General features: G+C 60.0%; 3 protein-coding genes across 3 annotated transcripts in view; 2 read left to right on the plus strand and 1 right to left on the minus strand.

Annotated features, from left to right (window-relative positions):
- Positions 1–992, plus strand: part of LOC131591052 (uncharacterized) — a 5,879-nt gene extending 4,887 nt beyond the window's left edge. Inside the window, 1 exon segment of the mRNA XM_058861480.1 lies at positions 852–992. Within this exon segment, the coding sequence (XP_058717463.1) occupies positions 852–992 (141 nt within the window).
- Positions 993–2,918: 1,926 nt separating this feature from the next.
- On the minus strand, positions 2,919–17,212 carry LOC131591149 (WD repeat-containing protein 13-like). Its single transcript, XM_058861628.1, has 10 exons — positions 17,024–17,212; positions 16,869–16,936; positions 13,615–13,846; positions 12,291–12,385; positions 11,525–11,652; positions 9,443–9,750; positions 5,954–6,134; positions 5,109–5,250; positions 4,072–4,205; positions 2,919–3,251 (listed from the first exon to the last, which is right to left on the minus strand). The coding sequence occupies exons 2-10, from the start codon at positions 16,907–16,909 to the stop codon at positions 3,067–3,069; spliced, it is 1,446 nt and encodes a 481-aa protein (XP_058717611.1). The 5' UTR covers positions 16,910–16,936; positions 17,024–17,212; the 3' UTR covers positions 2,919–3,066.
- A 503-nt stretch (positions 17,213–17,715) lies between these two features.
- LOC131591152 (tafazzin-like) lies at positions 17,716–25,805 on the plus strand. The gene is made up of 10 exons (XM_058861633.1): positions 17,716–17,882; positions 19,129–19,257; positions 19,963–20,008; positions 20,714–20,799; positions 21,526–21,606; positions 22,357–22,398; positions 23,213–23,275; positions 23,877–23,929; positions 24,713–24,790; positions 25,427–25,805. The coding sequence occupies exons 1-10, from the start codon at positions 17,774–17,776 to the stop codon at positions 25,514–25,516; spliced, it is 777 nt and encodes a 258-aa protein (XP_058717616.1). The 5' UTR covers positions 17,716–17,773; the 3' UTR covers positions 25,517–25,805.
- Positions 25,806–25,976: the final 171 nt, after the last annotated feature.

Consider the following 25,976-nt stretch of genomic DNA (forward strand, 5'->3'; position numbering starts at 1 on the left):
TCTGGGGACAGCTGGGGACACCTGGGGACACCTGGGGACACACCTGGGGACACCTGGGGACAGCTGGGGACAGCTGGGGACACACCTGGGGACAGCTGGGGACAGCTGGGGACACCTGGGGACAGCTGGGGACACCTGGGGACACACCTGGGGACACCTGGGGACAGCTGGGGACAGCTGGGGACTCACCTGGGGACACCTGGGGACAGCTGGGGACAGCTGGGGACACCTGGACACACCTGGGGACACCTGGGGACACCTGGGGACTCCTGGGGACACCTGGGGACACCTGGGGACACCTGGGGACACCTGGACACACCTGGGGACAGCTGGGGACAGCTGGGGACACCTGGGGACACACCTGGGCACACCTGGGGACACACCTGGGGACTCCTGGGGACACCTGGGGGGTTTTGGGGTCCCACCTGTGCCTGACCTGTCCCACCTGGGGGGCTTGAGGTCACACCTGGGTGGGTTTGGGGTCACACCTGGGGGGTTCAGGGTCACACCTGGGTGGGTTTTGGGGTCACACCTGGGTGATTCAGGGGTCCCACCTGGTGGGTTTGAGGTCACACCTGTGTGTCACTGTCACACCTGGGGGGTTCAGGGTCACACCTGGGGGTTCAGGGTCACACCTGGGTGATTCAGGGTCACACCTGTGTGTGACTGTCCCACCTGGGGGGCTTGAGGTCACACCTGGGTGATTCAGGATCACACCTGGGTGGCTTTGGGGCCACACCTGGGGGTTCAGGGTCACACCTGGGGGGTTTGGGGTCACACCTGGGGGTTTTGGGGTCCCACCTGGGGGTTCAGGGTCCCACCTGTGCCTGAGTGTCCCCCTGTACCTGCAGTGGACCCGGTGGACGCCGAGAGCAGCCGCATGGACTCCAACTTCGGGCTGGTGGGGGGGGTCCCTGGGGGGCTCCCCCCGCGCCCGCGGCCGCATCGAGTGCAAGTGCGGGGCGGCCTCGTGCCGCAAATTCCTGTTCTGAAACACCTGGGCCACACCTGGGCCACAGCCAGAGCTCACCTGGGCCCCGCCTGCGCCGCCGCCGGGGAACCGGGGAACGGGGAGGGGTTTGGGGGGGGCCTGGTGGGTTTGGGGAGGGGTCTGGGGGGTTTTGGGGGTCCAGGTGTGTCCTGAGGAGGAATTTTGGGGCTCCAGGTGATTTTGGGGAGGGGTCTGAGGGGTTTTGGGGGTCCAGGTGCGTCCTGAGGAGGAATTTTGGGGCTCCAGGTGATTTTGGGGTGGGGTCTGAGGGGTTTTGGGGGTCCAGGTGGGTCCTGAGGGGTTTTGAGGATGAATTTTGGGGGTTCAGGTGCGTCTTGAGGAGGGATTTTGGGGTCCCAGGTAATTTTGGGTGGGGTCTGAAGGATTTTGAGGAGGAATTTTGGGGGCTCCAGGTGATTTTGGGGAGGGGTCTGAGGGGTTTTGGGGGTCCAGGTGAGTCCTGAGGAGGGATTTTGGGGCTCCAGGTGATTTTGGGGAGGGGTCTGAGGGGTTTTGGGGGTCCAGGTGAGTCCTGAGGAGGGATTTTGGGGCTCCAGGTGATTTTGGGGTGGGGTCTGAGGGGTTTTGGGGTCCCAGGTAATTTTGTGTGGGGTCTTAGAGGTTTTGGGGAGAGGTTTTGGGGTCCCAGGTGATTTTGGGTGGGGTCTGAGGGGTTTTGAGGAGGAATTTTGGGGGTCCAGGTGGGTTTGGGAAGGGTCTGAAGGATTTTGAGGAGGAATTTGGGGGTTCAGGTGCATCCTGAGGAGGAATTTTGGGGCTCCAGGTGAATTTGGGGGGTGTCTGAGGGGTTTTGGGCATCCAGGTGGGTCCTGAGGGGTTTTGAGGATGAATTTTGGGGGTTCAGGTGCGTCCTGAGGAGGGATTTTGGGGTGCCAGGTGATTTTGGGGGTCTCCAGGTGCCACCTGATCACAACACCTGTAAAATCACCCGGAGGGGATTTTGGGGAGGGGTCCAGGGAGATTTTGGGGTATTTTTGGGGTGTTTTGGGGTGTTGAGGAGGGGTCTGGGGACATTTGGGATATTTTGGGGTCACACCAAACTCAAGAGCCACACAGGGGAGTTTTGGGGTGGATTTTGGGGAAGATTTTGGGGAGATTTCGGAGCCACGTGCCGCCCAAAAACCTCACCGCGTTCTGGGCTGGGTTTGGGGGGGATTTTGGGGGGAATTTGGGGTTTTTTTAGGGGAATTTTGGGGTTTTTCAGGGGAATTTTGGGGTTTTTCAGGGAGGTTTTGGGGTGGATTCCAAGGTGGATTTTGGGGCAGATTTGGGGCTTTTCACAGGGATTTTGGGGCACATTTTGGGGCAGTTTTTGGGGCTTTTCACAGGGATTTTGGGGTTTCTCACAGGGATCTCAGAGCAGTTTTTGCACTTCCTCACGGCGATTTTGGGGCAAATTTTGGGGTGATTTTTGAGGTTTCTTACAGGGATTTCAGGGCAGTTTTTGAGGTTTCTCATGGGGATTTTGGGGCAGTTTTTGGGTTTTTTTATGGGGATTTTGGAGCAGATTTTTCAGGGTGATTTTTGAGGTTTCTCATGAGGATTTTGGGGCAGTTTTTGGGGTTTTTAATGAGGATTTTGGGGCAGTTTTGGGGGTTTTTAATGGGGATTTTGGGGTTTCCCACAGGTATTTCGGGGTTCAGGGGATTTTGGGGTTCCCCACGGGGATTTCAGGGTTGGAGATTTTGGGGTTCCCCACAGGGATTTTGGGGCAGTTTTTGAGGTTTCTCACAAGGATTTTGGGGTGGTTTTTGTGGTTCCCCACATGGTTTTTGTGGTTCCCCAGGGGTATTTTGGGGGTTCAGGGTGGTTTTTGGGGTTCCCCAGGGGTATTTGGGGGTCCAGGGTGGTTTTTGGGGTCCAGGGTGGTTTTTGGGGTGGTTTTTGGGTCCAGGGTGGTTTTTGGGGTTCCCCATGGTTATTTCGGGGTTCAGGGTGGTTTTTGGAGTGTTTTTCAGGGGTCCAGGGTGGTTTTTGGGGTGTTTTTTGGGGTCCAGGGTGGTTTTTGGGGTGGTTTTTGGGTTCAGGGTGGTTCTCGGGGTGCTTTTCGGGGTTCACGCGTGCTGGCGGCGCCACACGATGACGGTGCCGGCGGCGTCGCCCGAGGCCAGCAGGGACTCGTCGCAGTTGAAGGCCACGGCGAGCACGGCGGCCCCGTGGCCCTGCAGGGTGTTCACGGTGGCGCGAGCGGCGCGGCCCACGTCGAAAAAATGCACAGAGGCGTCCTCGCTGCCTGTCACTGTCACAGGAGGGGACATTGGGGACATTTGGGGACATTGGGGACATTTGGGGACACTGCAGGGACACCCAGAGCCCTCCTCGCTGCCTGTCACTGTCACAGGGGGACATTGGGGACATTTGGGGACATTGAAGGGACATTGGGGACCCTCCTCGCTGCCTGTCACTGTCACAGGGGGACATTTGGGGACATTTGGGGACATTGGGGACACTGGGGGGACACCCAGAGCCCTCCTCGCTGCCTGTCACTGTCACAGGAGGGGACATTGGGGACATTGGGGACACTGCAGGGACACCCAGAGCCCTGTCACTGTCACAGGAGGGACATTGGGGACATTTGGGGACATTGGGGACACCCAGAGCCCTCCTCGCTGCCTGTCACTGTCACAGGGGGACATTGGGGACATTTGGGACACCCAGAGCCCTGTCACTGTCACAGGAGGGGACATTGGGGACATTTGGGGACATTGGGGACACCCAGAGCCCTCCTCGCTGCCTGTCACTGTCACAGGAGGACATTGGGGACATTGACCCACCCCAGTCCATCCCAGTGATCCCAAATCCATCCCAGTTCCCCCCAATCCCCCCCCCCCAGTCCCTCCCAGTCCCCTCCCAGTCCCCTCCCAGTCCCCCCCCAGTCCCCCCCAGTCCCCCCCAGTCCCCTCCCAGTCCCCCCCCCAGTCCCTCCCAGTGCCCCCCAATCCCTCCCAGTCCATCCCAGTCCCCCCCCAGTCCCCCCCAGTCCCCCCCCAGTCCCTCCCAATCCCCTCCCAATCCCCTCCCAGTCCCTCCCAGTCTGTCCCAGTTCCCCCAGTGCTCACCCACGCAGGCTCCCTGTCTGAAGGACATCAGGGGACAGAAGCAGCTCCTCAGGGGCTGCTCCCGGTGCCGGGTGGGGAAACTGCGCCGGAGCCTCAGCCCCGGGGCCCCCGAGCCCCCCTCGTCCTCCACCACCCTGGGGGGGGGGGAAAAGGGGTCAGAAATATCCCAAAATCACCCCAGAAACACCCCAAAAACATCCCAAAAACACCCCAAAAACCCCAAAATCACCCCAAAATCCCCCCGAGCCCCCCTCGTCCTCCACCACCCTGGGGGGGGGAAAAGGGGTCAGAAATACCCCAAAATCACCCCAAAATCACCCCAAAAACACCAAAAACACCCCAAAAACACCCCAAAAACACCCCAAAAAACCCCCCCGAGCCCCCCTCGTCCTCCACCACCCTGGGAGGGGGGAAAGGGGTCAGAAACACCCCAAAAACCCCAAAATCACCCCAAAAGCCCCCAGAGGCACCTGAAGAGCAGCAGGCGGTCGGGGCAGGCGCTGAGCAGCAGGGAGGGGTCTGGAGCCTCACACCCCCCAAAGACCCCCCAAAACCCCCCTCAAAACCCCCCAAAGACCCCCCAAAACCCCCCCAGAGACCCCCAAAGACCCCCTAAAATCCCCTCAGAGCCCCCCAAAGACCCCCCAAAGACCCCCCAAAACTCCCCAGAGGCACCTGAAGAGCAGCAGGCGGTCAGGGCAGGCGTTGAGCAGCAGGGATGGGTCCGGGGCCTCACGGCCCCCAAAACCCCCCAGAGACCCCCCAAAGACCCCCTAAAATCCCCCAAAGACCCCCTCAAAACCCCCCAAAGACCCCCTAAAGTCCCTCAGAGCCCCCCAAAGACCCCCCAAAAGCCCCCCCAGACTCACCTGAAGAGCAGCAGGCGGTCGGGACAGGCGTTGAGCAGCAGGGACGGGTCTGGAGCCTCACGGCCCCCAAAGACCCCCCAAAGACCCCCAAAACCCCCTCAGAGCCCCCCTAAACCCCCTCAGAGACCCCCAAAACCCCCAGAGCCCCCCAAAAGCCCCCAGACTCACCTGAAGAGCAGCAGGCGGTCGGGGCAGGCGTTGAGCAGCAGGGAAGGATCCGGAGCCTCACGGCTCGCCCAGGCTCGCGCCGACAGCGACGTGATGGAACCACCGGCCTGGACCAGCAACCGCGAGGCCTTGGTCAGCCGGCCTGGGGATCCCAGTATCAACCAGTGCCTCCCAGTATGGACCAGTGCCACCTTGGAGCCACCCCAGTGCCTCCCAGTACAGACCAGTGCTTCCCCAGTGCCTCCCAGTATGGACCAGTGATGTCCCAGTGCCTCCCAGTATGAACCAGTGCCTCCCAGTATGGACCAGTGATGTCCCAGAGCCACCCCAGTGCCTCCCAGTGCCGCCCCAGTATCACCCAGTGCCTCCCAGTATGGGCCAGTGATGTCCCAGTGCCTCCCAGTATGAACCAGTGCCTCCCAGTGCCTCCCAGTATGGACCAGTGATGTCCCAGTGCCTCCCAGTGTCACTCAGTGTCTCCCAGTTGCTCTGTACTCACCCCAAATCCCCTCCCAGTCTCTCCCAGTCCCTCCCAGTGTCCCCAAATCCCTTCCCAGTCTCTCCCAGTCTCTCCCAGTGCCCCCAAATCCCCTCCCAGTCTCTCCCAGTGCCCCCAAATCCCCTCCCAGTCTCTCCCAGTTCCTCCCAATGCCCCCAAATCCCCTCCCAGTCCCTCCCAGTTCCCTCCCAGTGTCCCCAAACCCCCTCCCAATGCCCCCAAATCCCCTCCCAGTCTCTCCCAGTTCCCTCCCAGTCCCTCCCAATGCCCCCAAATCCCCTCCCAGTCCCTCCCAGTTCCCTCCCAGTCCCTCCCAGTCCGTCCCAGTGTCCCCAGCAGCCCGTACCGGTGGCGGGGTCGCACAGGAACGATGACACGGAGCCGCGATCGTCGCCGGCCCAGAGGACGCGCCCGGGGGCGTCGAAGCAGAGCGAGAGGACGCGGCCGGGCAAGCGACCGGCGCCGCCACGAGCCGCCTTCCCCGTGGAGATGTTCACCACTCGCACCATGTGCCGGGCACTGCCCACCTGGGGGGGCACAGAGACACCCCCAAAATCACCCTGAGACCCCAAAATCACCCTGAGACCCCCAAAATCACCCTGAGACCCCCAAAATCCCACCCTGAGACCCCCAAAATCCCACCCTGAGCCGCCTTCCCCGTGGAGATGTTCACCACTCGCACCATGTGCCGGGCACTGCCCACCTGGGGGGGCACAGAGAGACCCCCAAAATCACCCTGAGACACCCAAAATCACCCTGAGACCCCCAAAATCACCCTGAGACCCCCCAAAATCCCACCCTGAGCCGCCTTCCCCGTGGAGATGTTCACCACTCGCACCATGTGCCGGGCACTGCCCACCTGGGGGGGCACAGAGACACCCCCAAAATCACCCTGAGATCCCCAAAATCATCCTGAGACCCCCAAAATCACCCTGAGACACCCAAAAAAATCCCCAAAAAAATCCCCCAAAAAATCCTCCAAAAAATGCATCCTTAAATCCCACCCTGAGACCCCCAAAATCACCCTGAGACCCCCAAAATCACCCTGAGACACCCAAAATCACCCTGAGAACCCCAAAATCACCCTGAGACCCCCAAAATCACCCTGAGACCCCCAAAATCATCCTGAGACACCCAAAATCACCCTGAGACCCCCAAAATCACCCTGAGACACCCAAAATCACCCTGAGAACCCCAAAATCATCCTGAGATCCCCAAAATCCCACCCTGAGACCCCCAAAATCATCCTGAGACCCCCAAAATCATCCTGAGACCCCCAAAATCACCCTGAGACCCCCAAAATCACCCTGAGACCCCCAAAAAAATCCCCAAAAAATCTGCAAAAAAATCCATCCAAAAATACCACCCTGAGACCCCCAAAATCACCCTGAGACCCCCCAAAATCATCCTGAGACCCCCAAAAAATCCCCCAAAAAATCTGCAAAAAAATCCATCCTTAAATACCACCCTGAGACCCCAAAAATCCCCCCTAAACCTCACCCTGAGACCCCCCAAAATCACCCTGAGACCCCCAAAATCACCCTGAGACCCCCAAAATCCCACCCTGAGCCACCTTCCCCGTGGAGATGTTCACCACTCGCACCATGTGCCGGGCACTGCCCACCTGGGGGGCCACAGAGAGACCCCCAAAATCATCCTGAGACCCCCAAAATCACCCTGAGACCCCCAAAAAAATCCCCCAAAAATCCCCCAAAAAATCCATCCTTAAATCCCACCCTGAGACCCCCAAAATCACCCTGAGACACCCAAAAAAATCCCCCAAAAAATCTGCAAAAAAATCCATCCTTAAATACCACCCTGAGACCCCAAAAATCCCCCCTAAACCTCACCCTGAGACCCCCCAAAATCACCCTGAGACCCCCAAAATCACCCTGAGACCCCCCAAAATCACCCTGAGAACCCCAAAATCACCCTGAGACCCCCAAAATCACCCTGAGACCCCCAAAATCCCACCCTGAGACCCCCAAAATCACCCTGAGACCCCCAAAATCACCCTGAGACCCCCCAAAATCACCCTGAGACCCCCAAAATCACCCTGAGACCCCCCAAAAAATCCCCCAAAAAATCCTCCCAAAATCCCACCCTGAAGCCCCAAAAATCCCCCCTAAACCTCACCCTGAGACCCCCAAAATCACCCTGAGACCCCCAAAATCACCCTGAGACCCCCAAAATCATCCTGAGACACCCAAAAAAATCCCCAAAAAAATCCCCCCCAAAATCCCACCCTGAGACGCCCAAAAAATCCCCCAAAGAATCTGCAAAAAAATCCATCCTTAAATACCACCCTGAGACCCCCAAAATCACCCTGAGACCCCCAAAATCACCCTGAGACACCCAAATTTCAGGATGATTTTGAGGTGTTTCAGGATAATTTCAGGATAATTTCGGGATAATTTCAGGATAATTTCAGGATAATTTCGGGATAATTTCAGGATAATTTCAGGATAATTTTGAGATAATTTCAGGATAATTTTAAGATAATTTCAGGATAATTTCAGGATGATTTCAGGATGATTTCAGGATAATTCCAAGATGATTTTGGGGTGTTTCTCACCACAGTCAGGTTGTTATTGAGCAGCTGGAAGGCGCAGCACAGCAGCGCAGCCCCGTCGGGGTCGGGATAATTTTGGGATAATTTCAGGATGATCTCAGGATGATTTTGGGGTATCTCAGGATGATTTTGGGGTTATTTTGGATGATTTTGGGATGTCTCTCACCACAGTCAGGTTGTTATTGAGCAGCTGGAAGGCGCAGCACAGCAGCGCAGCCCCGTCGGGGTTGGGATAATTTCAGGATAATTTCAGGATAATTTTGAGATAATTTCAGGATAATTTCAGGATGATTTTGGGGTAATTTCAGGATAATTCCAGGATGATTTTGGGGTGTTTCTCACCACAGTCAGGTTGTTATTGAGCGGCTGGAAGGCGCAGCACAGCAGCGCAGCCCCGTCAGGGTCGGGATAATTTCAGGATAATTTCAGGATAATTTTGAGATAATTTCAGGATAATTTCAGGATAATTTCAGGATAATTTCAGGATGATTTCAGGATGATTTCAGGATAATTTCAGGATAATTTCAGGATGATTTTGGGGTGTTTCTCACCACAGTCAGGTTATTATTGAGCGGCTGGAAGGCGCAGCGCAGCAGCGCAGCCCCGTCGGGGTCAGGGTGTTTTGGGACGGTTTTTGGGGTTATTTTGGACGATTTTGGGGTTATTTTGGATGATTTTGGGGTGTCTCTCACCACAGTCAGGTTGTTATTGAGCGGCTGGAACGCGCAGCACAGCAGAGCAGCCCCGTCGGGGTCGGGATAATTTCAGGATAATTTTGAGATAATTTAAGGATAATTTTGAGATAATTTCAGGATAATTTTGAGATAATTTCAGGATAATTTCAGGATAATTTCAGGATAATCTCAGGATAATCTCAGGATGATTTTGGGGTAATTTCAGGATAATTTCAGGATGATTTTGGGATGTTTCTCACCACAGTCAGGTTGTTATTGAGCGGCTGGAAGGCGCAGCACAGCAGCGCAGCCCCGTCAGGGTTGGGATAATTTCAGGATAATTTTGAGATAATTTCAGGATAATTTCAGGATAATCTCAGGATAATCTCAGGATGATTTCAGGATGATTTCAGGATAATTTCAGGATAATCTCAGGATGATTTTGGGGTGTTTCTCACCACAGTCAGGTTGTTATTGAGCGGCTGGAAGGCGCAGCACAGCAGCGCAGCCCCGTCGGGGTCGGGATAATTTCAGGATGATCTCAGGATGATTTTGGGGTTATTTTGGTTGATTTTGGGATGTCTCTCACCACAGTCAGGTTGTTATTGAGCGGCTGGAAGGCGCAGCACAGCAGCGCAGCCCCGTCGGGGTCGGGCACGCGGCGGATGCAGCGCCCATCCCCGGGGTCCCAGAGGCGCAGGGTGGCGTCCAGCGACGCCGACACCAGGACGTCGTTGGACAGGGACCAGGCGAAGTCGGAGACGCCGGCGCCGTGACCCCGCAGCAGCCGCAGCACGGCCGGCGGCCCCGGAGCCAGGCGGCAAACGGAGAGAGTCCCGTCCATGGAGCAGCAGGCCAGGAGGTGCCGCTCGTCGTGGGCAAACTGCACCTTGCGGACTGAGGAGGGGGTGGGACAGGGGTGAGACCCCTCCCCAAAATCCTGCAGGAATGGGGAACCCCCCCCAGAGCCCTTGGGGAACTTTCCAGAACAAAGAGAGCCCCCCCAGAACACAGGAATGACCCCCAGAGCCCTTGGGGAGCCCCTGACCCATGCAGGAGGTGCCGCTTGTCGTGGGCAAACTGAACCTTGCGGACTGGGGAGGGGGTGGGAGAGGGGTGAGACCCCTCCCCAAAATCTCATCTGCCAGGGGGAACCCCCCAGAGCCAAAGGGAGCCCCCAAAGAGCCAGGGGGAAGCCCCCAACCCATGCAGGAGGTGCCGCTCGTCGTGGGCAAACTGAACCTTGCGGACTGGGGAGGGGGTGGGAGACTGGTGAGACCCCTCCCCAAAATCTCATCTGCCAGGGGAACCCCCCCAGAGCCAAAGGGAATCCCCAAGAGTCCTTGGGGAACCTTCCAGAATAACAGAACCTCCCCCAGAGCCCTTGGGGAGCCCCTGAGCCAGGCAGGAGGTGCCGCTCGTCGTGGGCAAACTGAACCTTGCGGACTGGGGAGGGGGTGGGAGAGGGGTGAGACCCCTCCCCAAAATCTCACACAGCCAGGGGGAACCCCCCAGAGCCCTTGGGGAACTTTCCAGAACAGAGAGAGCCCCCCCAGAACAGAGGGAACCCCCCAGAATTTCTTGAGAAGCCCCTGAGCCAGACAGGAGGTGCCACTTGCCGTGGGCAAACTGGACCTTGAGGACTGGGGAAGGGGTGAGACCCCTCCCCAAAATTCTACAGGAATGGGAAACCCCCCTCAGAGCCCTTGGGGAACTTTCCAGAACAGAGGGAGCCCCCCCAGAGCCAAACAGAGCCCCCAAAGAGCCCTTGAGGAGCCCCTGAGCCAAGCAGGAGGTGCCGCTCGTCGTGGGCAAACTGGACCTTGAGCACTGGGGAGGGGTGGGAGAGGGGTGAGACCCCTCCCCAAAATCCTGCAGGAATGGGGAACCCCCCCCAGAGCCAAAGGGAACCCCCCAGAGCCCTTGGGGAACCTTCCAGAACAGAGGAATGACCCCCAGAGCCCTTGAGGAGCCCCCAACCCAGGCCAGGAGGTGCCACTTGTCGTGGGCAAGCTGCACCTTGCGGACTGGGGAGGGGGTGGGAGAGGGGTGAGACCCCTCCCCAAAATCTCATCTGCCAGGGGAACCCCCCAGAGCCCTTGGGGAACTTTCCAGAATAAGGGAACCCCCCCAAGAGCCAAAGGGAGCCCCCAAAGAGCCCTCAGGGAGCCCCCCAGGACAGAGGGACCACCCAGGTGCCCCCCAGGTCCCTCCCCAGTTCAGCTCTTGGCAGGGTCTGGGGTGTTTTGGGGGTCCCAGGTGTTTTGGGGGGGTCCCAGGTGTCTCTGGGGGGGGTCTCAGGTGTTTTCCCTGGCTCTGGGGTGTTTCTGGGGGGGGGGTCCCAGGTGTTTTCCCTGGCTCTGGGGTGTTTTGGGGGGGGTCCCAGGTGTTTTCCCTGGCTCTGGGGTGTTTTGGGGGGGGGTCCCAGGTGTTTTCCCTGGCTCTGGGGTGTTTTGGGGGGGGGTCCCAGGTGTTTTCCCTGGCTCTGGGGTGTTTTGGGGGGGTCCCAGGTGTTTCTGGGGGGGTCTCAGGTGTTTTCACTGGCTCTGGGGTGTTTTGGGGGGGGTCCCAGGTGTTTTCCATGGTTCTGGGGTGTTTTGGGGGGGGGTCCCAGGTGTTTTCCCTGGCTCTGGGGTGTTTTGGGGGGCTCCCAGGTGCCCCCAGGCCGTACCTGCGCTGTCCAGGTGTTGGTCGAACACGTGGAACACCCCAGCGAAGGCGTAGTTCTCGCTCAGGGTGGTGTCCCCGGCCATGGCCCTGCTGGCCTCGGCCAGGGGGGTGGGCACCACCCCGGGGGGGCTGCAGGGGGGGGGGAGGAGGGGGGTGTGAGACCCCCACCCCAATTCCCACCCAGCCCCAGGATCCATCGGGACCCCCCCGAGCACAACCCGGCACCCCCCGGGCCCGGCAATGGGAGAGGCCAGGGGGGATGGGGACCCCCCCCCAGGACCCTGAGACCCCCCCAAGAACCCTGAGACCCCCCCCAAGAACCCAGAGACCCCCCCAGGACCCTGAGGCCCCCCCAGGACCCTGAGACCCCCCCAGGTGCCCCAAGACCCCCCCCCAGAACCCTGAGACCCCCCCAAATCCCCCTGAGACCCCCCCAGGTGCCCCCCGACCCGCCCAGGCAGCGATTGGCACCTTCCAACCCCCCCCTCCCCAAATGGTCTCACCCAAGGCTGTGAATCCCCCCCTCCCCCACCCCCAGCAGCGATTTTGGGGAGGGGGAGACACCTTAAGACCCCCCCCAAAATACCGAGACCCCCCCCCAAACCCCCCGGGACCCCCCCAGACCCCTCCCCAAAAGGGTGAAACCTCCCCCAGCCCCCCAAAAGACCCCAAAACCCCCCCAAAAATCCCCAAAACCCCCCCGGGACCCCCCCAAACCCCCCGGGACCCCCTCCCCAATTCCCCCCCGCCCCCCCCGGGGGTCTCACCGCTCGTCAGGGCCCCCCCGCAGCCCCCCCGGGCCGGAGCTGCGGCTCAGGGAGCGCCGGTGCCCCCGAGACCCCCGCGGGTCCTCCTCAAAATCCTGGGGGGGGAAAAAGGGTTGGGACCCCCCAAAATGGGGGTGGGGGGTCCCAAATTGGGGGTGAGGGTCCCCAAAATGGGGGTGGGGGTTCCAAAATGGGGGTGGGGGGTCCCAAATTGGGGGTGGGACCCCCCAGGACCCCCAAAATGGGAGCTGGGACCCCCAGACCCTCCCCCAAAAGTTTTGGGGTTGTTCTGAGCCCCCCCAGGTGTGTCCTGACCGCCCCAGGTGTGTCCAGGTGTACCCCAGGTGTGTCCAGGTGTGTCCAGGTGTGTCCCCAGGTACCCCCAGGTGTGTCCAGGTGTGTCTCCCATCCCCCCAGGTGTGTCCCCAGCTCCCCCCAGGTGTGTCCAGGTGTCCCCAGGTATGTCCAGGTGTATCTCAGATCCCCCCAGGTGTGTCCAGGTCCCCCCAGGTGTATCTCAAGTCCCCCCAGGTGTCCCCAGGTGGTCCCCAGGTGTGCCCAGGTGTGTCTCAGATCCCCCCAGGTGTGCCCAGGTGTGTCCAGGTGTATCTCAAGCCCCCCCAGGTGTGTCCCCAGGTACCCCCAGGTGTGTCCAGGTACCCCCAGGTGTGTCCAGGTGTATCTCAAGCCCCCCCCAGGTGTGACCAGGTGTACCCCAGGTGTGTCCAGATGTACCCCAGGCCCCCCCAGGTGTGTCCAGGTGTATCTCAAGCCCCCCCCAGGTGTGTCCAGGTGTATCTCAAGCCCCCCCCAGGTGTGTCCAGGTGTACCCCAGGTGTGTCCAGATGTACCCCAGCTCCCCCCAGGTGTGTCCAGGTGTATCTCAGATCCCCCCAGTTGCCCCCAGGTGTATCCCAGGGGTGTCCAGGTGTATCTCAAGCCCCCCCAGGTGTGTCCAGGTGTATCTCAAGCCCCCCCAGGTGCCCCCCAGGTGTGTCCAGGTGCCCCCAGCTCCCCCCAGGTGTGTCCAGGTGTATCTCAGATCCCCCCAGTTGCCCCCAGGTACCCCCAGGTGTGTCCAGGTGTATCTCAAGCCCCCCCAGGTGTGTCCAGGTGTCCCCAGGTGTGTTCAGGTGTATCTCAGATCCCCCCAGGTGTGTCCCCAGGTACCCCCAGGTGTGTCCAGGTGTCCCCAGGTGTGTCCAGGTGTATCTCAGATCCCCCAGGTGTGTCCAGGTGTATCTCAAGCCCCCCCAGGTGTGTCCAGGTGTACCCCAGGTGTGTCCAGGTGTATCTCAAGCCCCCCAGGTGTGTCCCCAGGTACCTCCATGCGGTCCAGCGTGGTCCTGCTGGCCCTGAGGCCGCTGCGGCAGCTGCCGGGCTCGGACAGGGCCCCGTAGCGCTGGGCCAGGAGCCGCGCCCGCAGCCGCAGGTACCAGCGCCGCGCCTCACCTGCCAGCGCCCCGCCCTGCGCCCGCTCCCGCAGCAGCTGCGAGCGCCGCCGCACGTACTGCGTGCGGAACTGCGGCAGCTGCGGCGTGCGGTACGCCGCGTACCTGCGACAGGTGAGACACGGGGTTAATTCTGACAAAATTGGGGAATTTATACCCCAAAATTGGGGAATTTACACCCAAAATCTGACCCAGGAACCGCAGCAGCTGCGAGCGCCGCCGCACGTACTGCGTGCGGAACTGCGGCAGCTGCGGCGTGCGGTACGCCGCGTACCTGGGAGCAGGAAATACAGGTGAGAAATGGGGTTAATTCTGACAAAATTGGGAAATTTATACCCCAAAATTGGGAAATTTACACCCAAAATCTGACCCAGGAACCGCAGCAGCTGCGAGCGCCGCCGCACGTACTGCGTGCGGAACTGCGGCAGCTGCGGCGTGCGGTACGCCACGTACCTGGGAGCAGGAAATACAGGTGAGATACAGGTGATGGACAGGTGAGACACAGGTGAGATACAGGTGAGGAACAGGTGAGGAACAGGTGAGAGACAGGTAAAATACAGGTGAAATACAGGTGAGAGACAGGTGAGAGACAGGTGAGAGACAGGTGATGGACAGGCGAGGAACAGGTGAGGAACAGGTGAGGAACAGGTGAGGGACAGGTGAGGGACAGGTGAGGGACAAGTGAGACACAGGTGAGATACAGGTGAGAAATGGGGTTAATTCTACACAGAATTGGAAAACTTACACCCAAAAATTTGGGAATTTACACCCAAAAATTCCTGAATTTACACCCAAAAATTGGGAAATTTCTGTCAAAAATTGGGACATTTACACCTAAAAATTGGGGAATTTACACCCAAAAATTGGGAAACTTACACCTAAAAATCAGTAAATTTCTGTCAATAATTGGGGAATTTATACCCCAAAATTGGGGAATTTACACCCAAAATCTGACCCAGGAACTGTGGCAGCTGCGGCGTGCGGTACGCCGCGTACCTGCGACAGGTGAGAGACAGGTGAGGAACAGGTGAGACACAGGTGAGAGACGAGTGATGGACAAGTGAGATACAGGTGAAATACAGGCGAGATACAGGTGAGGAACAGGTGAAAGACAGGTGAGATACAGGTGATGGACAGGTGAGGAACAGGTGAGGAACAGGTGAGGAACAGGTGAGGAACAGGTGAAATACAGGTGAGGAACAGGTGAAAGACAGGTGAGATACAGGTGATGGACAGGTGAGGAACAGGTGAAGAACAGGTGAGGAACAGGTGAGGAACAGGTGAGGAACAGGTGAGGAACAGGTAAGGAACAGGTGAGGAACAGGTGAGGAACAGGTGAGATACAGGTGAGGAACAGGTGAGATACAGGTGAGATACAGGTGAGGAACAGGTGAGGAAGAAGCGAGATACAGGTGAGATAGAGGCGAGATACAGGCGAGGAACAAGTGAAAGACAGGTGAGATACAGGTGATGGACAGGTGAGGAACAGGTGAGGAACAGGTGAGATACAGGCGAGATACAGGTGAAATACAGGTGAGGAACAGGTGAGAGACAGGTGAAATACAGGGGAGGAACAGGTGAGGAACACGTGAGGAACAAGTGAAATACAGGTGAGATACAGGTGAGGAACAGGTGATGGACAGGTGAGGAACAGGTGATGGACAGGTGAGGAACAGGTGATGGACAGGTGAGGAACAGGCGAGATACAGGTGAAATACAGGTGAGATACAGGTGAGGAACAGGTGAAAGACAGGTGAGATACAGGTGAGATACAGATGATGGACAGGTGAGAAACAGGTGAAGAACAGGTGAAGAACAGGTGAAGAACAGGTGAGGAACAGGTGATGGACAAGTGAGGAACAGGTGATGGACAGGTGAGGAACAGGTGAGATACAGGCGAGATACAGGCGAGATACAGGTGATGGACAGGTGAGGAAAAAGTGAAGAACAGGTGAGGAACAGGTGATGGACAAGTGAGGAACAGGTGAGGAACAGGTGAGGAACAGGTGATGGACAAGTGAGGAACAGGTGAGGAACAGGTGAGATACAGGCGAGATACAGGCGAGATACAGGTGATGGACAGGTGAGGAAAAAGTGAAGAACAGGTGAGGAACAGGTGAGAAATGAGATTAATTCTGCCAAAATTGGGGAATTTACACCTAAAAATGGGAAATTTCTGTCAAAAATTGGGGAATTCATAACCAAAAATTCAGAAATTTACACCCAAAAATTCAGGAATTTACACCCAAAACTGGGGAATTTACACCTAAAAACGGGAAATTTCTGTCAAAAATTGGGAAATTTCTGCCAAATATTGGGAAATTTAAACCCAAAAATAAGGGAATTTACACCCAAAACTGGGAAATTTCCATCAAAAATTGGGAAAAATCCACCCAAAACCCGACCCAGGAGTGCAGAATTTGGCAGGACAGGTGAGACAGGTGAGGTACAGGCAAGAAATGAGATTAATTCTACCCAAAACCAGGAAAATTACATCCAAAAACAAGCCCAGGTGAGGCAAATCCACCCCAAAAATGCCCCAAATACCCAAACCCTCCAAAAATCCGCATCCAGGAATGAGCATTCCCCTCCTCAAAGGCACCAAATACCCAAAATTCCCCCAAAAAAAACCTCCAGGGATTAAAATCTCTTCACAAAAAGCTCTCAGGGACCCAAAATCCCCTCAGGAAAAGCCCCCAGGGACCCAAAATCCCCTCAGGAAAAGCCCCCAGGGACTCAAAATCTCCTCAGGAAAAGCCCCCAGGGACCCAAAATCCCCTCAGGAAAAGCCCCCGGGGAACCAAAATCCCCTCACAAAAAGCTCCCAGGGACACAAAATTTCCTCAGGAAAAGCACCCAGGGACTCAAAAGCCCTCAGGGACTTAAAATCACCTCACAAAAAGCCCTCAGGGACCCAAATTCCCCTCAGGAAAAGCCCCCAAGGACCAAAAATCCCCTCAGGAAAAGCCCCCGGGGAACCAAAATCCCCTCACAAAAAGCTCCCAGGGACACAAAATTTCCTCAGGAAAAGCACCCAGGGACTCAAAAGCCCTCAGGGACTTAAAATCACCTCATAAAAAGCCCTCCAGGACCCAAATGCCCCTCAGGAAAAGCCCCCCGAGCTCACCTGGCGTCCACGGCGAGCACCTGCTGCCACACGGCGGCCATGGCGGCCGCGGCCGCCGCGGGGGGACCCTGCCGAGGGAACAACGATGTGAGCTGAGGGGAAAAAGGAGGAAAAAAGGGAAAAAACCGCACCGGGAGAGGGCGGAGCGGCCTCACCTGCGCGTCCCGCTCCACCTCCGCCTCAGGAGCTCCGCGGGGCCGGGGCTGGGCCGGGGAAAGGCCGGGGAAAAGCCGCGCTTGGGCCGGGGGAGTGAGGCTACGCCTGACCGGAAGTGGCGGCGGCGCCGCCTCACGCCCAAATGGCGGCGCGCGTCTCCCTAGCGACGGGGAAGCGGCGGGAAGGGGCGTGGCCTTTGATGTGATTGGTTGGTTTTTCGAAAAGGGGCGGGGCTTTTATAATTCCCGCCTTATTTATGGTGGCGGTGATTGGTTAAGCGCACAGAAGGGGCGTGGCTTAAGCTGCTCTCTATGGTTGAGGCATTGCCAGAGCGCCCCCGTTTGGCCGCTCCGCTCTGCGCCTCTCGTCTGCCCCGGGTCCTCCCACCCGCCGGCTTTGCGGCAGCGCAGCGGGGCGAACGCTGCGCTTTACGGCAGCGGCTCGGGGGGTCCCGGTGCAGTTTTTTGGGGGGGATCCCGGGGGGCTTTCGGAAGCTTCGAGGCGGCTCCGTGAGCACCGAATTCCCCCCGGTGCCCTCCTTCCCTCCCGACCCGCGGCGGCGGCGCTCGGAGCGCGCCTCGCTGGACGGCGGCTTGTGCGACAGCCAGCGGAGCATCGGGCGCGCTTTACGGCAGCGCGGCGGGCGGCGCGGCCTGTGGGGGGAGGGGGAGGGGCGGAATTTTGGGGGGTCCCGGGGGGGTTTTGGGGGGGTCCCGGGGGGGGTTTTGGGGTCGCAGCCCCCCCCGAGGATGCCGCTGGCCGTGCAGTGGCCGTTCCCAGCGGAGCCGTCGCGGCGCTGGGCCCTGGCGAGCCGCTTGGTCACGGGCCTGGTGGGCACCTACAGCTGCGTGTGGACCCGTGAGTGACGACCCCCCCTCAAAATACACCGGGAGGGGGGTCCTGAGGGGGAGACCCCCCCCCAAAATCCCGCCCGGACCCACCCTCGTCACCCCCAGACCTCCTCCGGTCACATTTGGGGAGGGGGGGGGTTTGTTATTTTTATATTTTTGGATTTTTTTGGTGGATTTGGGACCCCCCCCAGCCGCTTTTAGATCCTCTGGGACCCCTCCCCAAATAGCCCTGAGCACCCCCTGTGTGCCCCCAGCTCCTTTGGGACCCCCTGAAACCTTTCAGACCCCCCCAAAACCCCCCCAGGACCCTCTGGGACCCCCCAGGAACCCCCAGGGCCCCCCAAAATCCCCCTCCAACCCCTTTAAGACCCCTGGAGACCCCCCCCACCTCTTTTAGAGCCCCCCCGAACACCCTCTAGACCCCCCCAGGACCCCCCAAAACTCTTCAGACCCCCCCAAACCCCCCCCAGCCCCTGCAGGACCCCCCAAAATCCCCCTCTAACCCCTTTGAGACCCCCCCAACTCTTTCAGAGCCCCCCCAAACACCCTCTAGACCCCCCAAACTCTTCAGACCCCCCCCAAATTCCTCCTCCAGCCCCTTTGGGACCCCCCCAGCCCCCCGAGACCCCTCCCCAACCCCACTAAAACCCCTCAGAGGGGCTCTGGGACCCCCCCAAAAGCCCCCCCGGGACCCCTGGAGACCCCCCCAGACCCCTGGAGACCCCCCCAGCTCTTTTAGAGCCCCCCAAACACCCTCTAAACCCCCCCAAATCTCTTCAGACCCCCCAAAACTCCCTCCAGGACCCCCCAAAATCCCCCTCTAACCCCTTTAAGACCCCCCCAGACCCTTTGGGACCCCCCCAGACCCCTTGGGACCCCCCCAAATCTCCCTCCAACCCCTTTAAGACCCCCCCAGACCCCTGAAGACCCCCCCCAGCTCTTTTAGAGCCCCCCAAACACCCTCTAGACCCCCCAAAACTCTTCAGACCCCCCCCAAATTCCTTCTCCAACCCCTTTGGGACCCCCCCCAGCTCCCTGGGACCCCCCTGAGACCCCTGGAGAGCCCCCCCAGACCCTTTTAAGACCCCTCCCCAGACCCCTGGGGACCCCCCAAAACTCTTCAGACCCCCCCCAAATTCCCCCTCCAACCCCTTTATCCCCCCCAGCCCCTCGAGACCCCTCCCCAACCCCATTAAAACCCCTCAGAGGGGCTCTGGGACCCCCCCAAAAGCCCCCCCGGGACCCCTCCCCAGGGTACCTGAACCGGCTGCGGGTTCACAACGCTGAGGTTCTGCACGAGCTGGTGGAGGGGAGGGGTCCCGGGACCCCCCTGCTGACCCTGTCCAACCACAGCTCCTGCATGGACGACCCCCACCTGTGGGGTACGGGCTGGGGGGGGTCCTGGGGGGGTTTGGGTGGTCCTGGGGGGGGTCTTAGAGGGGTCTGGGGGGGTCCTGGAGGGGCTTGGGGGGTCCTGGGGGGGTCTTAGAGGGGTTTGGGGGGGTCCTGAGGGGTCCTGGGGGGGGAGTTGAGGGGTCCTGGAGGGGCTTGGGGGGTCCTGGGGGTGCCTTAGAGGGGTCTGGGGGTTCCTGGGGGGGTCCTGGAGGGGTTTGGGGGGTCCTGGGGGTGCCTTAGAGGGGTCTGGGGGTTCCTGGGGGGGTCCTGGAGGGGTTTGGGGGGTCCTGGGGGGTCCTGGGGGGTCCTAGAGAGGCTTGGAGGGGTTTGGGGGATCCTGGGGGGTCCTAGAGGGGTTTGGGGGGAAGTTGGGGGGTCCTGGGGGGTCCTAGAGGGGCTGGGGGGGGAGTTGGGGGGTCTTAGAGGGGTTTAGGGGGGTCCTGGGGGTTCCTGGGGGGGTCCTGGGGGGTCCTGGAGGGGTTTGGGGAGGTCCTGGGGGTGCCAAAAGGGTTTGGGGGGGAGTTGGGGGGTCCTGGGGGGTCTTAAAGGGGCTTGGGGAGTTTTGGGGGGGTCCTGGGGGGTCCTAGAGGGGTTTGGGGGGTCCTGGGGGGGTCCTAGAGGGGCTGTGGGGTTTTGGGGGGGGTCTCTGGGGGTCTTTTTGGGGGTCCCCTTGACCCCTCCCACCCCCCCAGGGTCCCTGAAGCTGCGCCACGTCTGGAACCTGCAGAGGATGCGCTGGTCAGGGGTCTGGGGGTCCCGGGGGGCTTTTGGGGGGTCCCTGGGGGTCTTTTGGGGGGTCCTGAGGGGCTTTTGGGGGGTCCTGGGGGTCTTCTGGGGGGTCCTGAGGGGCTTTTGGGGGTCCCTGGGGGCTTTTGGGGGGTCCTGAGGGGCTTTTGGGGGGTCCTGGGGGTGTTTTGGGGTATCCTGGGTGGATTTGGGGGAGTTTTGGGGGGGTCCCAGAGGATTTGGGGGGAGGTCTGGGGGGTCCTGCGAAGTCTCAGGTGCCCCATGAGGGGATTTTGGGGCGATTTTGGGGGTCCTGGGAGAGTTTTTGGGGGTCCTGGGGGGGTTTTTGGGGTCCCAGGAGGGTTTTTGGGGGTCCCAGGGGGGATTTTGGGGGTCCAGGGGGGTTTTTGGGGTCCCAGGAGGGTTTTTGGGGGTCCCAGGAGGGATTTTGGGGGTCCAGGGGGGTTTTTGGGGGCCCCAGGGGGGATTTTGGGGGTCCCAAACACTTTGGGGTGACCCCAGGGGGGTTTTTGGGGGTCCCAGGAGGGATTTTGGGGGTCCCAGGGGGGTTTTTGGGGGTCCTGGGGGGGGTTTTGGGGGTCCCAGATGCTCTGGGGTGACCCCAGGGGGGTTTTTGGGGGTCCTGGGGGGTTTTTGGGGGTCCTGGGGGGTTTTTGGGGGGTCCCGGCGCCCCCTCCCCACATTTGTGCCCCCCAGGACCCCCACGGCCGCTGACATTTGCTTCACGCGGGAGCTGCACTCGCTCTTCTTCAGCCTCGGGCGCTGCGTGCCAGTGTGCCGCGGTAACTGGGGCAACTGGGAGCACTGGGACGGACTGGGGAGCACTGGGAGGGGACTGGGGGGGACTGGGACAGACTGGGGGGCACTGGGAAGGGATTGGGAGGGACTGGGATGGGGCTGGGATGGGATTAGGGGGAACTGGGATGGACTGGGATAGGGTTGGGATGGGCTGGGAGCACTGGGAACAAACTGGGAGGGGACTGGGAGCACTGGGACAGGGACTGGGATGGACTGGGATGGTCTGTAAGGAACTGGGATGGACTGGGATGGGATTGGGGGGAACTGGGAGGGGACTGGGAGGGGATTGGGGGGGACTGGGAGGAACTGGGATGGACTGGGAGTGACTGGGATGGGATTAGGGGGAACTGGTTCATACTGGGAGGGACTGGGATGAGATTGGGATGGACTGGGAGCACTGGGAGCAGAACTGGGAGGGACTGGGAGGCACTGGTGTGTTTCCAGTTCATACTGGGAGGGCTGGGGTGGCTCTGGGTGGTTCCCAGTCCATACTGGGTGGCTCTGGGTGATTCCCAGTCCATACTGGGAGGCTCTGGGTGATTCCCAGTCCATACTGGGAGGCTCTGGGTGATTCCCAGTCCATACTGGGTGGCTCTGGGTGATTCCCAGTCCATACTGGGAGGCTCTGGGTGATTCCCAGTTCATACTGGGAGGCTCTGGGTGGTTCCCAGTCCATACTGGGAGGCTCCCAGTACCAAACTGGTGCGCAGGGGACGGCGTGTACCAGCGGGGGATGGATTTCATCCTGGAGAGGCTCAACCAGGGAGACTGGGTGCACGTGTTCCCCGAGGGTAACTGGGAGCACTGGGATCACTGGGAGGGGGGTGCACGTGTTCCCCGAGGGTAACTGGGAGCACTGGGAGCACTGGGAGGGACTGGGAATGGACTGGGAGCACTGGGAATGGGGTGCACGTGTTCCCCGAGGGTAACTGGGAGCACTGGGAGCACTGGGAGGGACTGGGGGGAACTGGGAATGGACTGGGAGCACTGGGAGGGAACTGGGAATGGACTGGGAGGGACTGGGAATGGACTGGGAGCACTGGGAGAGGGGTGCACGTGTTCCCCGAGGGTAACTGGGAGCACTGGGAGCACTGGGAGGGACTGGGAGCACTGGGAGGGACTGGGAGGAACTGGGAATGGACTGGGAGGGGTCTCCAGGGGGGATTTTGGGGTCTCTGGGATGGATTTTGGGGTCTCTGGGATGGATTTTGGGGTCTCCGGGGGATTTTGGGGTCTCTGGGGGGATTTGGGGTCTCCAGGGAGGATTTTGGGGTCTCTGGGGGAGATTTTGGGGTCTCTGGGGAGGATTTTGGGGTCTCTGGGGGGATTTTGGGGTCTCTGGGGGGATTTTGGGGTCTCTGGGGGGGATTTTGGGGTCTCTGGGGGGATTTTGGGGTCTCTGGGGGGGATTTTGGGGTCTCCAGGGGGATTTTGGGGTCTCTGGGGGGGATTTTGGGGTCTCTGGGGGAGATTTTGGGGTCTCTGGGGAGGATTTTGGGGGTCCCGACCCCCCCCAGCCCCATTTTCTCTCCCCCCCCCAGGGAAAGTGAACCTGGGCCAGGAGGTCGCGCGCTTCAAATGGGGTGAGACCCCCAAAAACCCCAAAAAGACCCCAAAACCCCCCAAAAAATCCACCTGGGACCCCCAAAACCCTCCCAAAAACTCCCAAAATCCCCCCCAAAATCCCCCTGAGACCCCAAAAATCCCCCTGGACCCCAAAAAGTCCCCCAGGGGATCCCAAAATCCCCCTAAAATCCCCCAGGGGGTCCCAAAGCCCCCCAAAACCCCCCAGGGGGTCCCAAAATCCCCCCAAACCCCCCCCAAAATCCCCCAGGGGGTCCCAAAGCCCCCCCAAAAAATCCCTGGGACTCCTCAGGGATTTTTGGGGTCCCAAAGCCCCCCCAAAATCCCCCCAGGGGGTCCCAAAGCCCCCCCAAAATCCCCCCAGGGGGTCCCAAAATCTCCCAAAACCCCCCCAAAATGCCCCAGGGGGTTCCAAAGCCCCCCCAAAATCCCCCAAAGCCCCCCCAAAATCCCTCTGGGGGGTCCCAAAACCCCCCAAAGCCCCCCCAAAATCCCCTCAGGGGGTCCCAAAGCCCCCCCAAAATCCCCCAAAGTCCCCACAAAATCCCTCTGGGGGGTCCCAAAGCCCCCCAAAACCCCCCAAAGCCCCCCCAAAATCCCTCAGGGGGTCCCAAAACCCCCCCCAAAATGCCCCAGGGGGTCCCAAAACCCCCCAAAGCCCCCCCAAAATCCCCCCAGGGGGTCCCAAAACCCCCCAAAGCCCCCCCAAAATCCCCCCAGGGGGTCCCAAAGCCCCCCAAAATCCCCCAAGGCCCCCCCAAAATCCCTCAGGGGGTCCCAAAGCCCCCCAAAGCCCCCCCAAATCCCCCTCAGGCATCGGGCGGCTCCTGGCCGAGTGTCGCCGGGACCCCGTGATCCTCCCGCTCTGGCACGGGGGTGAGTGGGGGGCTCGGGGGGATTTGGGGGGATTTTGGGGGGCTCTGGGGGGATTTGGGGGGGCTCTGGGGTCTTGGGGTGACTGGGGAGGGGTAGAAGGAGAAATTTTGGGGGGTTTTTGGGGGGGTTTGGGGGGTGTCAGGGGGTTTTGGGGGGGTCCCAGGGGGTCTCAGGGTGTTTTTGGGGGGGTCCCAGGGGGTCTCAGGGTGTTTTTGGGGGGGGTCCCGGGGGTTTTGGGGGGTCCCAGGGGGTCTCAGGGTGTTTTGGGGGGGTCCCGGGGGTTTTGGGGGGTCTCAGGATGTTTTGGGGGGGTCCTGGAAAGGTTTTGGGGGTACAGGAAGGAGTTGGGGGCCTCTGGGGGGGTTTTGGGGGGCTTCAGGGGGTTTTGGAGGGTCCTGAGGGGGTCCCAAAGTATTTGGGGGGGGGGCTCAGGGTATTTGGGGGGGGTCCCAAGATATTTTTGGGGGGTCTCAGGGTGTTTTTGGGGGGTCTCAGGGTGTTTTTGGGGGGTCCCGAGGGGGATTTTGGGGGGGGAGGGGAAGAGGACCCCCCCCCCCCGATATTTGGGGAGGGGTCTCCCAGCTGTGCCCCCTCCCCCCAGGGATGAGCGATGTCCTCCCCAACTGCCGGCCCTACGTGCCCCGGGTGGGGCAGGTGAGGGGGGCCGGGGGGTTTGGGGGGGTTTGGGGGTCTCTGGGGGGGTTTGGGGGGTTTTGGGGGGGTTTGGGGGGTCTCTGGGGGGGTTTTTGGGGTCTCTGGGGGGGTTTTTTGGGGTCTCTGGGGGGGTTTTTGGGGTCACTGAGGGGTTTTTATGGGGGTCTCTGGGGGTTTTGGGGGGTCTCTGGGGGGGTTTGGGGGTCTCTGAGGAGTTTTTTGGGGTCTCTGGGGGGATTGGGGGTCTCTGAGAGGTTTTTTGGGGTCTCTGAGGAGTTTTTTGGGGGTCTCTGGGGGGTTTGGGGGTCACTGAGGGGTTTTTGGGATCTCTGGGGGGTTTTTTGGGGTCTCTGAGAGGTTTTTCTAGGGTCTCTGAGGGGCTTTGGGGGTCTCTGGGGGGGGTTTGGGGGTCTCTGAGGGGTTTTTTGGGGTCTCTGGGATATTTTGGGATCCCTGTGGATTTTTTTGGGGTCTCTGGGGAGTTTTTTTGAGTCTTTGTGGGGTTTTTTGGGGGTCTCTGGGGGGGTTTGGGGGTCACTGAGGGGTTTTTGGGGTCTCTGGGGGTTTTTTGGGGTTTCTGAGAGGTTTTTTTAGGGTCTCTGAGGGGTTTTTGGGGTCTCTGGGGGATTTCTGGGGTCTCTGAGGGGCTTTTTGGGATCTCTGTGAAGTTTTTGGGATCCCTGTGGGATTTTTTGGGGTCTCTTTGGGGTTTTTGGGGTCTCTGGGGATTTTTTGGGGTTTTTGGGGTCTCTCTCCCCAGCGCCCCCCGTTTCTGCCCCCCAGCACATCACGGTGGTTGTGGGGCGCCCGTTCAGCGTCCGACCCCTCCTGGAGCGGCTGCGCAGCGAGGGGACCCCCACGGTGGGTGTGGGGCTGCCCCATAGATCTGGGGGGGCTGGGACCCCCTCATGTGGGGCTGCCCCATAGATCTGGGGGGGCTGGGACCCCCACATTGGGGGCTGCCCCATAGATCTGGGGGGGCTGGGACCCCCACGGTGGGTGTGGGGCTGCCCCATAGATCTGGGGGGGCTGGGACCCCCCTCATGTGGGGCTGCCCCATAGATCTGGGGGGGTTCTGACCCAGAGATTTGGGGTTCCTGACCTATAGATTTGGGGGTTTTACCCCATAGATTTGGGGGGTTTTACCCCATAGATTTGGAGAATTCTGACCCATAGGTTTGGGGTTCCTGACCCATAGATTTGGGGGGTTTTACCCCATAGATTTGGGGGGTTTTACCCCATAGATTTAGGGGGTTCTGACCCATAGATCTGGAAGGTTTTGCCCCATAGATTTGGGACTGGAATCCCATAGATTTTAGTGGGTGTCTGACCCATGGATTGGGAGTAGCTCCTGCTCTGCCCCACAGATCCAGCTCCCAGCCCCACAGATCCAGTTCCCAGCCCCACAGACCCATGGATCTCAGCCCCACAGATCCAGTTCCCAGCCCCACAGATCCAGTTCCCAGCCCCACAGATCCATCCCTCCCTGCCCCACAGGTGGAGCTCCGGAAGGCGCTGACTGATTTTGTCCAGAGGGAGTTTGAGTCTCTGCGGGGCCACGCCCGGACCCTTCACCCCGCCCCATAGCGGGGATGGACCCCCCTGCCCCACAACTCGGGGGGTTCTGCCCCATAGCAAAGCCCTGCTGTCCCATAAATGGGGGTTTTGCCCCAAAAATTGGGGGTTTTGCCCCATAAATTGGGGGTTTTGCCCCAAAATTGGGGGTTTTGCCCCAAATTGGGGGTCCTGCCCTATAGCAGGGGGTCCCTGGTGGACTCCCTGCCCCATAGAGGGGGGATCCTGCCCCACGGAGTCCCCCCACAACTGTGCACAGTGCCAATAAAAGAAGATGGAACCTCGGGGGTCTCTCTGGAGGATTTTGGGGGTCCCAGGAAGGAATTTGGGGGTCCCAGGAAGAATTTGGGGGTCCCAGGAAGGAATTTGGGGGTCCCAGGAAAGATTTTGGGGGTCCCAGGAAGGATTTGGGGGTCCCAGGAAAGATTTTGGGGGTCCCAGGAAGGAATTTGGGGGTCCCAGGAAAGATTTT

This window comes from Poecile atricapillus, chromosome 37 (genome assembly GCF_030490865.1).
Source record: "Poecile atricapillus isolate bPoeAtr1 chromosome 37, bPoeAtr1.hap1, whole genome shotgun sequence".
Lineage (NCBI taxonomy): Eukaryota > Metazoa > Chordata > Aves > Passeriformes > Paridae > Poecile > Poecile atricapillus.